The sequence below is a fragment of the Zalophus californianus genome, chromosome 2, assembly GCF_009762305.2.
Source record: "Zalophus californianus isolate mZalCal1 chromosome 2, mZalCal1.pri.v2, whole genome shotgun sequence".
Lineage (NCBI taxonomy): Eukaryota > Metazoa > Chordata > Mammalia > Carnivora > Otariidae > Zalophus > Zalophus californianus.
This window is the reverse complement of record NC_045596.1, coordinates 89,894,060-89,909,385: the sequence shown is the minus strand read 5'-3', so window position 1 is coordinate 89,909,385 and position 15,326 is coordinate 89,894,060. Positions and strand designations below refer to the sequence as shown.

Genomic DNA, 15,326 nt, shown 5'->3' with positions numbered 1-15,326 from the left:
GACAAATAACCAAATTAAAAATGGGTAAAGGACTTAAACAGACACTTCTCCAAAGAAGATAAACAAATAGCCAATAAGTACATGAAATGATGCTCAACATCATTAGCCACTAAGGAAATGAGAATTACAACCACAATGAGATGCCACTTCACATCCACCAGGGTGGTTATAACTGAAAAGACAGATAATACCAAGTTTTAGCAAGAATACAGAGCAGTTGGAAACTTCATGAGACTATAAAAGGGTGCAGTCATGTTGGAAAACGTTCTAGTGGTTTCTCAAAAGGTTAAACACAGAGTTACCTAATGACCTGGCAATTTGCTCAAAAGAAATAAAAACACACACCTCCACAAAGCGCTGTACATGAATGTTAACAGCAGCAATACTCCTGTGGCCAGAGTGGAAACAACCCAAATGTCCATCAACTTATGAATGGATAAATAAAATGTGATATATCTACATAACTATTATTCAGCAATAAAAAGGAATGAAGTATTTTTTTTTTAGATTTTATTTATTTGAGAGAGAGAGCATGAAAAGGGGGGGGGACCAGGGTCAGAGGGAGAAGCAGACTCCCCGCCGCCTGCCGAACAGGGAGCCCAATGTGGGACTCGATCCTGTGACTCCAGGATCATGACGTGAGCTGAAGGCAGTCACTTAACCAACTGAGCCACCCAGGCGCCCAAAAGAAATGAAGTATTGATATATGCCACAACATGGATGAACCTTGAAAACACTATGAGAAGAGAAAGAAGCCAGTCACAAAAAATCCACATATTATATGACCTATTTATATGAAATGCTCAGACAAATCTAGAGGCAAAAAGTAGATTAGTGGTTGTCTAGAGCTGTGTGTATGTATGTGTGGAGGAGGGTAAGAACAGGAAGTGACTGCTAAAAGGTATGAAGTTTCTACCTGGGGTGATAAAAGTTTTGGTATTACACAGTGATTGTTGCAGAACTTTGTTAATATGCTAAAAACTGCCAAATAGTACAATTTAAATGAGTAAATTTTACAGTATTTCAATAAAGCTATTATTTAAAAAAATACACAGCATTAACATAATAAAAAAAAGGAAAAAATAAAAAAATACATAGCATTCTCTCTGAATCTTGTGTTTCTGCTCTTGGCTCTCTCTGTCAAGTTAATAAATAAAATAATAAATAAAAAAATAATAAATAAAAAAGATTTTATTTATTTATTTGATAGACACAGAGAGAGAGTGTACAAGCAGGGAGAGCAGCTGAGGGAGAGGGAGAAACAGGCTCTCCAATGAGCAGGGAGCCTGATGCGGGACTCGATCCCAGGAGATCATGCCCTGAGCTGAAGGCAGACTTTTAACTGACTGAGCCACCCAGGCACCCAAGAAAAACTTTTAAATGTAAATATCAAGAAATAATTATTCTTGAAAAAAAAATAAAGGTAAGACTGCTTACACATATCAAGTTATTTTAAAGATTTAAAGTATTAATTTTGTAGAAATATTCTGTTTTCAGGTGCCTGGGTGGCTCAGTAGGGAGCATTTGACTCTTGATTTTGGCTCAGATCATAATCTCAGGGTACTGGGATCGAACCCTACATCAGGCTCCACACTCAGTAGGGAGTCTGCTGGAAATTCTCTCTCTCTCCCTCTTCCTCTGCTGCTCCACCCCCCAACTCTCTCTTTCAAATGAATAAATTAAAAAAAATATTGTTTTATTAAATAATTTGAAACCTGCTAGCTTACTTTAAAATTCACTTTAGGAAGAAAAGCACCAATGCTAATCTCTATTTTCAACTTGTTAAAATAGCAAAACCATGATAAAAGTTTTAAATCCTGATGAACCACTGAACTAAACATCTCAAGCTTTGCTAAAACTTATTGTTTAATTCTAATCAGGTCACGACATCACTGCCAACACAAGTCAAAGTGGTATTTTCTTAAGAAGTGCATTATACAAGTTAATATTCTGAACAAGTCTAAAAAAACCTTCACAATTCCCCTACCATCTTACAGAATAAAGTCTAAATACCTTTGTGGTATCATAAGGAACTTCAAAATGTGGCATCCAATTGCCCTCTTCACCTCTATTTCTCTCCTATTCCCACACCATTTTCTCTCTTTTACCTTATGATGCAATCACACTGATCTTCTACTTCTGCACCCAACATACCATCTTTTCTTGCATTTATGCACTGCAGATATTGGTTCACGAGCCTAGATTCTCTTCTTCCACATGGCAAATTCCTACTTATCCTTCAAATTTCAAATCCTCCATTAAACCTTTCTGATATACCCATGGAAAATCATTTCCTTTCCTATGTCAGGACATTTTCTCACCCCTTAATTAATGCACTTATCAAGATATATTGTAATCATATATGCTTCCCTATCATATTATGAGTATATGGAGGAGGCTATGCTACTTTATTAATCTCTGGAAGCATGACACCAAGCAAAATACTTCTTTCTGTGTATAATCTGGCTTTAGTCAAATGAATAGCTTAGAGACTTGCCCTCATTCTTAAACCTTAGATAGGTCCAGTTTGCAGGTACTTATAAAACACATAAGCTGTATTACTGATTAAATACTATATACATTTGCCATGGCTGGAGAAAAAAAAAAAGAGAGCATTTTCAAATGTTTAGTATTTCAGTTAATTAGATTTGGGGCTAGCCTAGACATCTAATTACTACTTGAATACTATTTCTATTTGAAAGTACCTTTTGAATTCTAACTCTAGATGCTGGTACCAAATCTCCTTCCACTGTAGCCCTAATACTCTGCCCCTTCTCAGTATACAGAAAGTTGGGAGTTTCCAGCTATAGTAATCATATACACATATGTATGGCATGTGTTTATAAGCTAAATATCAGGTAACAGGTACCATATTTTCTTTATAATGTAGATAAACACTGAAAACCCTCAAATACTTTTCTTGTGGCATGAATATCCTTTTATATCCTTCAGAGACCCAGATTATGCGTTCAATTTATAAAATTTTAAAAATATATTACATATGTATTGAATTCAGCTGAAAGACATTTACCTGTTAAAATAATAAAATATCACATCAATTAAAGGGAAAGACAGATTTGAATCCTTCTAAGGATTCTCTTTTGGGGGGTAGGGGAAAGGGGGAGATATTGGTCAAAGAGTACAATCTTCTTGTTGTAAGATGAGTAAGTCTGAGAAATCTAATATATAGTATAGTATTATAGTTAATTATACTGTATTATATACTTGAATTAAGAAAAAAAAAAGAATTCTCTTTGGAAGTTAGACCTAAGCAGGCCAATATTGTCTTGTTATCTACAGGAGTCGACCTAACTTGTTCTGTGTCAGAATACAACATTACCTTTTAAAATACCCAAGGCAAACCATAAACATCATTATCTCTGACGCAGTACCTGGAACTGATTAATTACTATTAGTTTGTGTGAAAGTCAAACAAAAACTGACTATGACCTTAAAACTCCTTACGAAAAATCAAAAGTTTTATTCCACTAGCACTTACAAAATACAGCACCAAGCTGTCACATTCCCAGAGCCATGTGAGAAAGCTACCCGTTGTCCTCTCACCTCTTCCCAACCTGAAAATTACCTAGAGGAAAGGTGCTTGAGAGTCTGTATAGCAAGTAACAGAACATTACCTGATAGTGTTTTCCAGGAACAGGGCTGATAAAGTCTGAAATCTGAATTAGTCTTTGTGTTCTTTCCCCACTTTCACATCATTTCACTTCTCAATTTTTATTTCACTGCTTATTTCCTTTCACTCCCACTTTCAAGTATTTGTCTAAAACTGATGGTCCACTCAAGCACTAACAACTGAAGGAGTGAATACCCATGACTGAATAAACTTAAAGAGAAGGATTTAAGATACAATCATATGGGAACCTGATAGCTTGCTACTTGCTCAAGCTTCCTTTAAGTTTGTTCTCCAACAATTATGAACTTTTAGTAGCTTCTAACAAAATATAAGACTGTCCCTAGTACAAAATCTATACCATAATTATAAAGAATATTAATGATTTCTGAACCTGCTCTTAATATCTCATTATTTTTTCAAAAATGGAGAACAATTCCATATAAACTAAACACACAAAAGTCCCATGAATACAGGGTAATGCTTAAAAAGTAGAGCACTCTAAATCTCTACATAAATACTTATATATAGTCCCTACAATAATTTGAGCAACTTTCTGTAAACGCTTTACACATGAAAAAATTATTGTAACTGAGCAGGGTTTAAAAAAATAAAATAAAATTCATGTAAAAGCTACATTTTTTCCCCATTCAGAACATGTCTTTAATTTGCAATCAATATATGATTTTTTTTTTAACAAACCATGAATTGAGAACACAGGATTCTAGTAAAAATGTCCATGATATAGTCTTACTGTTTTGCTGCATAATAAAGGCAGGAGGAAGACAATATGTGAGTAATACAGTAGTGATTACTGCCACATGCCCTTTAGTTTCCTCCTACTCCAGTGCTTTGTGTTCTCACTAGAAGACAGAGACTCCTTTTTTCACACCTTTGTGCAGACAAGAGAGACGTCGGTTTTAATCTCCACTCTGCTACTTAGTGGTTGTGAGGCCAGAGACAAATGGTACTCAGCTTGTTCAGATCACAGCCAACTCTGTAAAATGGAGCCAATTATCTCTGGTTTACAGGATTGTTGAGAAGAATAAATTGCAGTTAAGAACATAATCTCAATGTTAATGACTGTTAATCTTTTTCATTTGCCTGACACTGTTCTAAGCTCTTTACAAAGAATACCTTCAATCCTCAAAATAACCATATGTAATTGTTACTATTATGACTCCCATTTTACAGGTGAGTAAACTGAGACTCAATGAATTTAAGAAACTTGTCACAAAGCTAATAAGTGTCAAAGTCAGGATCTGAATCTAGAAAAACTGACACAAAAACCCATTAGCTCTTTAGTGCTGCAACTGGCACACAGTAAGTGCTCAAATAATAATACAAGGCCTGAGAACAATGACCCATTAGTAGCAATAACCACACACTACAATCAGATCTTAGTTTCTAAAATACCCTTCTTCACTAAAGGAAAAAGGACGCCTTGGAGAAATGGCTCAGTCCATCGTTGGAGCAGTATAAGATGAGCTAGGAATATCTTACCGAGGCCCCAACGTGCTTAAAGATTCATGGCAACGTGTTCAAAAGACAGTTTGAAGAAGCTGTCACTGACCACATCTAGGACTAGCTGCTATCAAAATAACTAATGATTGTGATGGGTTATTACTGAGTGAATAAAATAAGAATCCATGAGTCAATATGAACCCAAAGAAGTGAACAAGGGAGAAGAAAAAGCTCTCCTTTACACTGAAACCTTGACTCATAAATACAGAAGGAATGTTCGAATTAGAAAATCATTAATAAATGCTAAAACTGAGTGACAGTTTAATTAAGAACAGGACATTTACATGCTATCAAAAAATCTCCCCACAAATTATTTATTAATTTCAATGGGAAAAAGTGGTAACTTCACAGTGGAGAAACTTGGCAGAGACACCATTATAATCAAGTGCTCAAAGTAAACATCATCAATATGGGAACAAATCAACATCATGTGCCTTGGACAGGATGCACTAAGAACACAATATTACTTCAGTGGTAATCCTGCCAAAAACACATGATTTGAATCTAATTACAAGGATACATCAGATAAACCCAAACTGAGGTGCATTCTAAAAAACAACTTGCCTGTATTCTTTAAAAATGTCAAGTCAAGAAAAAGAAAGAAAGGTTAAAGGATCGTCTTAGATAGAAGGAGTCTAAATAGAAATGGCAACAAAATTCAATGGATGACCCTGAATTGGATCCTGGGCCATGGAAACAGCTATAAAAGATCTTACTGAGACAACCGTTGAGATCTAACTATGGACTATGTACCAGATATTATTACATCAGTGTTTAATATCCTGAATACTGTATTGCATTTGTGTTACGTAAGACATTGTTCTTATAATGAGGAAATACATACTAAAGTACGGAGGGGTAAAAGTCCATGGTAACTCCAACCTACTTTTAAATGATGCAGGAAAAAAATGTATAATAATAAAGCAAGTGGGGCAAAAATGGTTTATATAAGTGTACATGGGAGTTTCTTTTACTCTTCTTACAAGTTTTCTGTAAGACTGAAATTATATAAAATTTAAAAATTACAAAAAATCCAAAAAGACAGATGGGTATCTACATACTTAAAAAAAATTACTCCCCATCTATAAACCTCTATTTTTACTCCTCTAATTGTGCACAAGGATTTGAATATTTCAAAAATGCATAAGAAACAAACTTGTGTTTAAACTTATTGTTTATAGAGCAAATCCTTCTACTCAGTAATAAAGATGACCAAAGGAGAATCATGGTCATATATAACTTGAAAGGTCAGCACTTACTGTTGTCTTAAACTATTAAAATTAATGAAGGAACTGAACTGCTTAGTGTTCTACCCAGCAAAGCCAGAAAAAGACATTAAACAGGCTTCAACATTTAACCACATACACAACTTCTTCACTAGCAAGATGTGAACTACTATTTCAAGAAGCAGGATAATAACTACAAATTTTGGGCCTTTTAAATATATGACAAGAAGGGCCAAAAAGGACCTAAAAGAAAGACTGTCAATTTCTCTTTCACTATTATAAAATCCATATGGTTTATTTTGATTAAAGTGGCATGCAAAGCAGAAAATAATTAAATTATTCCTAAAAGGGTGCTAAAGCAATCACAGACCAAAAGCTTCAATTAGGGCTCATTCTTTGATATGTGACATGAGAGGAAATGCATTTCTGAAAGAAGAAAGCACTCTATCATCATGAAAGATGTATTGTCACTTACAAAATGGTAAAAGATGTCCAAAGGAGGAAAAATAAAGCAAACAAGCAAAACACCTCATTTCAAGTGACCCAACCTTCTATAACCCAAACCAAGCAAGTTCATGGAGCTAAATCTGCAGACACTTTTTTTTTTTTTTTTAAAGGCTAACAGACTGTGGACATAAAAAGAAAATTTGAGTAGGAAAGATCAAGAACTGGCGTAAAGCTAAAGCAGACCTGCTTCCTCATCCTCCTCCTCCTCTTCCTCATCATCGGAAGCTGATGACAAGGGAGTTGGTGCGGAGCTAGCTTGATTATTAACATAGTCACCATACTGCATGCCTGTAAAGTGGAAAGCACAAACACAAGAGTCAAACCAACAGGAAAGAGGAGAAATAAAATTTTGACATTGCATTAAAAGTGAGAAAGAACTCTGCCATTCTAAAGAACATCCCAGCATGCATTTTAATGTTAGCAAATTTATTATCAAAACTGGAACCGTTAGAATAATTTCTGCAAAGCAGTTTAGTAAAAGCAGCTTTTACATGAACTGGTTTAAGTGTGAAAAAAGTACCACGTATTACACTGGTAATATTCAGGAAACTGCAATGATACTGTGAAAATTTTACTGAGCTCTATACATGTTTACCTTCTTTGACCTTGGGGCCCTTGTGGTATACTTCCTTTGGGACTGTGCATTCTTGCTGAGCAGTGATCATTTCTAGTGAAATGAATTTATACCGCATTCAACACACATCAAATACTTGATACCTTCCTTCTGCTAATGCCACTTTGATGGTAACTCAGTTCTCATAACCGAAGAAGAATGACGGTTAAAGAAAAGAACTGTATTCAGAATAGTTCTCTGCTCACAGACACTCAAAAAAAAAAAAAAAAAAAAAAAAGAGCTTATTAACTGTGGTCCTACAAGTGTGACAATTACAAAACAGTGAATTTTCTGAGATGGCCAATCATCTCAGCCTATTGCGAACACATCAGTCTGAAGCAGATGAATGAGACTGGTCCTCTGTGTAAGACACAACGAGAAGGAAGATTGTGTGGAAAAGGTACAGCTGTTAACTACGTAACACTTCTTCAAAAAAAACGTGATTGGGTATTTTTATTATTTAATAAAACTGGTAAAATTAGGCTAAAAATTAACATTCACAAAATTTTACGAGGGAAAATAATCCCAATTAAAAATAAGAATATAAAAATGAATAAATATCCTTATAAAGAAAATCTTATAATTCAACTTGAAAAAAAAGATAAAAGAAAAAAACACAGAAACACAGTGTGGATTTTTAAGGACATTTCACAATATCGGAAGCACAATAAAGCCCTGCCTCACCAAAATCACATGGTAGTCCTCTGATGCTTTCTTTTTTTCTTTCAGGTGACCTTTTAAAATTAGCATGTTATGTTAATAAACATACTCATGTCTATCATAGGAAAAACGCTATTAAAGAGAAAAATTTGAGCTCAGAAGAGAGCAAAGGTTAAACTGTTGATGAGTGAAGCTTTGATCTTCTCACTAGGACCAAATAAGTCACAGAAAAATCTGCTGGCTTTGCTGAGACATCTTTTAAATATAAAATAAAATGGTGCCTGGGTGGCTCAGTTGGTTAAGCATCTGACTTCAGCTCAGCTCATGATCTAGGGGTCCTAGGATCAAGCCCCCTGGTGGCTCTGGGCTCAGCAGGGGGCCTGTTTCTCCCCCTCCCTCTGACCTCCCCTACCCCCCTTGCTCATGCTCTCTCTCTCTCTCTCTCATAAACAAAATCTTTCAAAAGTATATATAGGTAAAATAGTAGTTATCACAAACTCATCTGAGAAAGTAAAAATCAATGTGAACTAAAATAAATTCAGGCAATACAAGAAATCAATTTGATACTCTGAAAGACCAAATTCAGAGTGGCATGTTCCTCTAACAAAAGCCTATTTAAAATGAAAATTTGACTAATAATAGACCTTGCGTTAAACATACTAAACAGTGTGCAATTAAACACAAGTTAACTGTAAAAAGATTTTATTTTTTTATTTGACAGAGAGAGAGCACAAGCAGGGGGAGTGGCAGAGAGAGAGAGAAGGAGGCTCCCCGCTGAGCAAGGAGCCCATGGTGGGGCTCGATCCCAGGACCCCGGAATCATGACCTGAGCCGAAGGCAGATGCTTAACCGACTGAGCCCTCCAAGCACCCTGTAAAAAGATTTTAGAAGAAAACAAATTCTTCAATTTAAGAACCTCTTTAAAATTAAGTACTTTCTCAAAATGCAATTAGTATTGCACTTTAAAAAGTACGAGTGTTTGTACACAATAAGAAGAAATGAGAAAGAAGAAATTCCATTTACTGCGCTAAGAGGGGCCACTAAGCAGGAAAAAAATCAGAAGAGAATCCATTCTTTTCATGACTGAATCAATATTCAGACTGATGACTCTGTAACTAATCAAAGAAGCCAAAGTACAGCACAAACCTGTATGTATGATAAAACATTTTCCTCTCTTTCTCCACATTTACTGAATTAAAAACAGATTCACTTATTATTGGAAAAATATCCAATGCTTAACTGGAAACAAATGAGATGGCTACACAATGATTAAAAAAAATCTAAAGAGCAACTACTTAATGCACTGGAACAAACCTATGAATAAAATAGAGTAACATTATTATATCATTTTATGTTATACTATGGATGTCAATGTACTATATTAACAGAATGTTGCACAGCATACTCAAATTTTTACTTTCCTGAAAAAAGATGCAATCCTTTTTGAGAAGTGCTAAAGATAAAAGTGTCAAGATTTAAGCCCTTCCCCAACTGTGACTCTTACTATGCTCAGAATTTAGCCTTTCTTTACTTGTCCAAGTAAACTTTGTTTGAAGCTTGAGAATATTAATGGCACAAGAATATGACATTTTTATTGGTGACTCCAGAATAACAATCAATCCTTATTTAAATGCCCTGCTTTAGGCTGGGTACAGTACATACAAACTGCAACAAATAGGGAGCCAAAAAGGAGTTGACAGCCAAGTCATCTACTCTAGGATATGTAAATGGTTATGCAAACTTCCTGAGTGCCTTTATTTAGACCTTCTTTAGGAGCCAGAACCTGTGTATGAGATACTCAGATTGCATATATGAGGTGGCAGAATACGCATCTTCTAGAGCTTGGCCTAAAAGCCACTGTAGAAATGTACATGGAGTACCTCCCACCCCACCCACTACCACCAAATGGGGTGGCAATGCTGAATCCTAACTTACTCTGTTTTAATCAGTGTGAATCTAGTAAATCAAGAAGCAAGACATACTTCGTAGATAGAACCCAACATGATGAAGAGCTTTGTTATCAACTGGGCCCCAGTATTTTAAAAAGGACATTCGGTTTAAACTACCTCTCATATTAAAGCACCTTCAGGCAAAACTCAAAAGGAGACCATATTCTTGGAGCTGCTTAATAAAAGGCAACTTCACTGTTCCCTGGATACAGCTATACTGGGAATAAATAAAATTTGAAGAGTCTGAAGAGAACAAATCCCTTGTGGAAGTTCGCTTTTTTTAAATTTAAGAGTTCAGACTTTTGAGTGTTATCTTTTTTAAGCTGGTATTCAAACTAGGTACACATACTGTAAGACTTTCCATGTCTTTGCAAAATAATGGTTTTAACGGAATCAATTTTCCATAGTATTCTCTTTCTAAAACTTACCCACCTAAGAAAATGCCTATGTTAACAACAGCCATTCTCTCACTTTACAAAGAAAACACACTCTTAACTTATCCTAAATCTTACAATACATAGCCCTGACATATAAAAATATCTCTGGCACTAAAGGGAAAACTTCCTTCTTCCTTAAATGATTAATCAAGGCACCCTATATCTATAAACTTTCTTTTACCTTGCCATTCATGTTTCAGTTAAGACCAAATATGTTAGAAATAGCGTTGGTGCTCACTGGAATATTTTTTTTTTAAGATTTTTAAAAATTTATTTGACAGAGAGAGAGAGAGAGACACAGCAAGAGAGGGAACACAAGCAGGGGGAGTAGGAGAGGGAGAAGCAGGCTTCCCGCTGAGCAGGGAGCCCGATGCGGGGCTCGATCCGAGGACACTGAGATCATGACCTGAGCTGAAGGCAGACGCTTAACGACTGAGCCACCCAGGCGCCCCTCACTGGAATATTATTAATTCAGAAACACTGAAAAGTAGACTGGTGGGAGTCATGATGAATTTATTTAATAATCCTGTATACACACAGCTCAAAACTATTACTGTCAGAGAACCCACTGCTTTTGAAAGAGTCCCGTGAGAACAAAGCAGAAACAGTTAAGAAAGACTGACTAGACAAACAGCAGGACGCTGTGAATAAAGATGGGGACTCTGGGTTTAATTCTAAGTTCTATCACTTACCAGCTATGTTTCCCTGGGCAAGTTACTGACCTCTCTAGTTTTCATTTACATCATCTGTAAAAAGGGGTAGTAACCACCTCAAATGGTTGTTGTGAGGATTAAATGAATTAATATATTTCAAAGCTTAAAATGTTGCCTGCAGGTGCCTGGGTGGCTCAGTTGGTTGAGTGACTGCCTTCGGCTCAGGTCATGATCCTGGAGTCCTGGGATCGATCCCAGCATCGGGCTCCCTGCTCGGCAGGGAGTCTGCTTCTCCCTCTGACCCTCCCCACTCTCATGCTCTCTCTCTCTCTAGTAAATAAGTAAAATCTAAAAAAAAAAAAAAAAAAAAAAAAAGTTGCCTGGAATATACTAAATACTATTAATTAGCTACTATTATTATTGAACTTTAAAAATGTGTTTTTGTGTATAATTAAAAACACTTATTTTCAGCTATTCTTAATTCTTAACCCTATAGGGGATAGGGCAAGTCATTAAAAAAAGAACCTTCCACCAACCTGAGTAGCATTCTTAGCAATGTAAATTCTTTTAAAAACAAGTAAAATGTTTTCTAGGATAACCAATTTTTTTCAAGATACACTGGATAAAACTCATAAAAATTCTACATGATTTCTTTCAGAGTCAATATGAGATGTTCAAAAAAGTATTGTACAACCTATTTTACCATAAAATACTTATAATGTTTATAATCATTTCTCACCTCCTTTTATTTTATACAATATTTAACTTTTTCTGCCTCCTTTTAACAACACAAAAATATTCACTAACAGGGGAACCTGCTGTCACTTAGTGGTATATGTTTTTCATTTTTCAATTAATTACATGGGAACATTTTAATCATGATGTCTGATGAAATAAACAGTTATTTCTGATTTTTATACTTGATTCCTATTTAAATATTTTAAAAAAGTCAAATATCAGAGTTTGATACACACAATGCATATATTTACCACCAGAATACAATACTTTTCAAGACAATCCTCACTTCATAAATAGCGTAATATTAGGTACATGTTGCACTGCTTTATTTCAAATTTGGTAATGAAAACCAGCATACCGACTCATTGTCTAGTTTTTATAACCTACTATAATAAAGGATAAATTAATCACATTAGATCTTTGACATTTAAATTTGACTGTTTTTAGTAATTTGGCTTAGAAAATATATGCTATAATTTGTTTCTCAGTGGAGCTTATGATACTCTTTTGAAACTCCAGGAACACATTTCCTTAGATTAAAAAAATAAAATTAGATTTTCTGACAAAGAATAAAATTTGTCTCAATGGTTTGAAAATGAAGACTGCCTTAGCCAATTAGGTTATATGAGATACCACACATAAAACAAATGACCTCCATCACAGCTTGGAATCTTTGATAAAAATACATTTAAAGGATATGATATTGTACTGGCAATGGTACAATGAAATTCACACTATTTTGAATAACCGGTGATTCAGTTAAACAAGTATTAGGTTTGGAGGCAGAAGATCTATATTGATCTTGGCAACCCACCTAGGGAGTTTGTGTTTTTGGGTGAGACACCTAACCCCTCTAAACTTCAATTTCTTCTTCTATAAAAGGAGGATGAAATATGATATGCTTGCTTCACCTGATGATCAAGTGATAAGATACAAGTTAAAGGTACTTTAAAATTGTAAACTGCTACATGAAAGTAATAATGCTACTATCTGGAAAATAAAATCGAACAAACAATAAAAATTTCTGGTATGTAACTCAGGTTAAACACATTAAAAAACTCCAAAGAACAATACTGCTTTAATAAAAGCCTTTTAATACCATTCCTATCTACTTTACTTGAACAAAGTTTCTTAACAATTGTATGTGTGAAAATAAAAATTATGAATGAAATTTACCTAAAGCTTATCTTATTCTAGTAATGAGTCATGTGCAACTCAGGTACACAAAGCTATGGGGGGGATGGGGGAGAGCCATTCATCTCATTGAAAGATATATTTCCAGTCAAAATGTACTTTCCATAAAAAATATGCAAATTCACAATTCTTACATGTTGTTCTGACCAACTATATGCTAACAATAATTGTATTGACAGTTTAATCCAGAAGAAAAAGTGCTAACGCTTAGACACTAATGGTCATAGACAATAAAGGAAAACGTGAAATTTCACTTTATATAATATTACTATGGCAGAGAAGTATGAAAGAATGATAAAAGAGTTTCTAGCTTAAGAATATATTATATTGGGGCGCCTGGGTGGTTCAGTCATTAAGTGTCTGCCTTCGGCTCAGGTCATGATCCCATGGTCCTGGGATCGAGCCCCACATTGGGCTCTCTGCTCAGCAGGAAGCCTGCTTCTCTCTCTCCCACTCCCCCTGCTTGTGTTCCGTCTCTTGCTGTGTCTCTCTCTGTTAAATAAATAAAATCTTAAACAAAAAAAAAAAGAATATATTATATTACTATATTCAGGGGAAACAGTATGACATTAAGGAGAAAAATGTTAAAGGCTCATTTGGGCCTTTTTTAAAAGGATGATGGTAGGTTCATTCCAGTGGATACAAAGAATAATATAACGTCTTTATTTTAAAGTCAACATACGCATTATGTTGAAAAGTTATATACCTTCATCTATTTAGACTCCTGGTGAAAAATTTTAGATGTCAATCTAAAGAACGTTCAAGTAGTTTACAGAGTTTACCCAAAAACTTCCTAGGAGATATGTAAGCAAAACTTTGCAGCCTCCTGTCTTAAAACCAGGATAAGAATGCTGGGTCCTTCTGAGAATAACTATGAAAGGATGTCTTTGAAGCTGGGAGAAAAATATTAATCTCTTTTAAGCATTAATATTTTTAGTAGTCATATCAGAACCACAGCATAGCTTATACAGCTCACACACCACCCAACTACTATAGGCACCATTCACACAAACCACAATTTACACAACATACATGGTAGCCCTACCTCACCCAATTAGGTTGTACATCCAAATCTATCCAAAGGTAAAAAGGTCACTAAGATAAACCAATCTCTTACTTAAGAAAAAGGAACAATAAAAGCTACAATTCAAATGTTTCTAGTATTCTCTTTTCTGTTACTTATTCAAGGAGCTTCTCTTAGGTACATCAAATTTTTTAACAGCCAACTAAACAATTCAGCCTCATTTTATAGAAAGATAAAAAGGTTTGAGTTAAAAATCTTTCACTCTGTTACTTGGGCAGAGTAATTTATAATCTTGGGGAAATTACCTAATCTTTGTGCATCTCACTTTTCTCATCTGTAAAACAGGGATAATATTATAGAATTGCAGTCGGGGTTAAATGAGATAATAAATAATAAAGTATCTGGCACATTGTAAATGCCCAATAAATGGTAGCTCCTCTTTTCAAATCTATCTTTTTAAATCTATCTTATTAGTAAGAAAAAAAAAAGGAAACATGATTATTTTGTGGGACTGTGGTTTGCAAAATGACAAAGTGAAATGGTAAAATGGTACTTAAAGTAAAATGGTAAAAAAAAGAAAATATAATGGAAAAAGATATTAGGAGGGGAAATGTGAAGGGTCAAACGAGCATAATATTTAAGAAATGGAAGGCAGTCATCAATGTAGAGGAAAGATATCATTCATTTAGTTAGGGGTTCAACCTACCCTTAAGTTTTTTCTACTCATGATAAGCAAAATTTTCCTACCAGTCCTTCATTTTAAAAGCAAACGCTTATAAAAAACTAGAGTTTATTCCTAATATACCCACTGGCTTGTTGGGAATCCATGGACACTCCATGGTGCTGCAGTTGGTTTTCCTATAAAGCCAAATAAGAAAATTTATAATGTATAATCTGATCAAATGGCAGAAAATACTCCTGACCACATACTTAACAGATAATAAGTAGTGAGATCAACCTAAAATGCTTTTTCTGAGTTTCAGAACATAAGAGAGAGAGAAAGAGAATTCTTCATATTCAAGGTGAGAAGCTGTTGTTACATAGTAAGTATAGTCCCTAAGATATTACTAATGGTTGCTCTGGAAATACAAACTTCCTAATAACATTTCAGTTATCTCTCATGAAATGAAAAATACAGTATTTCAACCGGAAACACCAATAGATTTGGAATTT

General features: G+C 34.8%; 1 protein-coding gene across 5 annotated transcripts in view; it reads right to left on the bottom strand.

Annotated features, from left to right (window-relative positions):
* The window catches only part of SEC24B (SEC24 homolog B, COPII coat complex component), an 86,973-nt gene that overhangs the window by 40,286 nt on the left and 31,361 nt on the right, over positions 1-15,326 (bottom strand). For 3 of the 5 annotated variants that reach the window (XR_003520677.2, XM_027598265.2, XM_027598266.2), the window contains exon 4: positions 7,069-7,173. The exons of the other annotated variants lie outside the window; for them this stretch is intronic. Coding sequence is in view for 2 of the 3 variants with exons in the window: in XM_027598265.2 (XP_027454066.1) it covers positions 7,069-7,173 (105 nt within the window). In the remaining variant the exon portion in view is untranslated. The remainder of the gene's footprint in view (positions 1-7,068; positions 7,174-15,326) is intronic. 5 annotated transcript variants of the gene reach the window in all.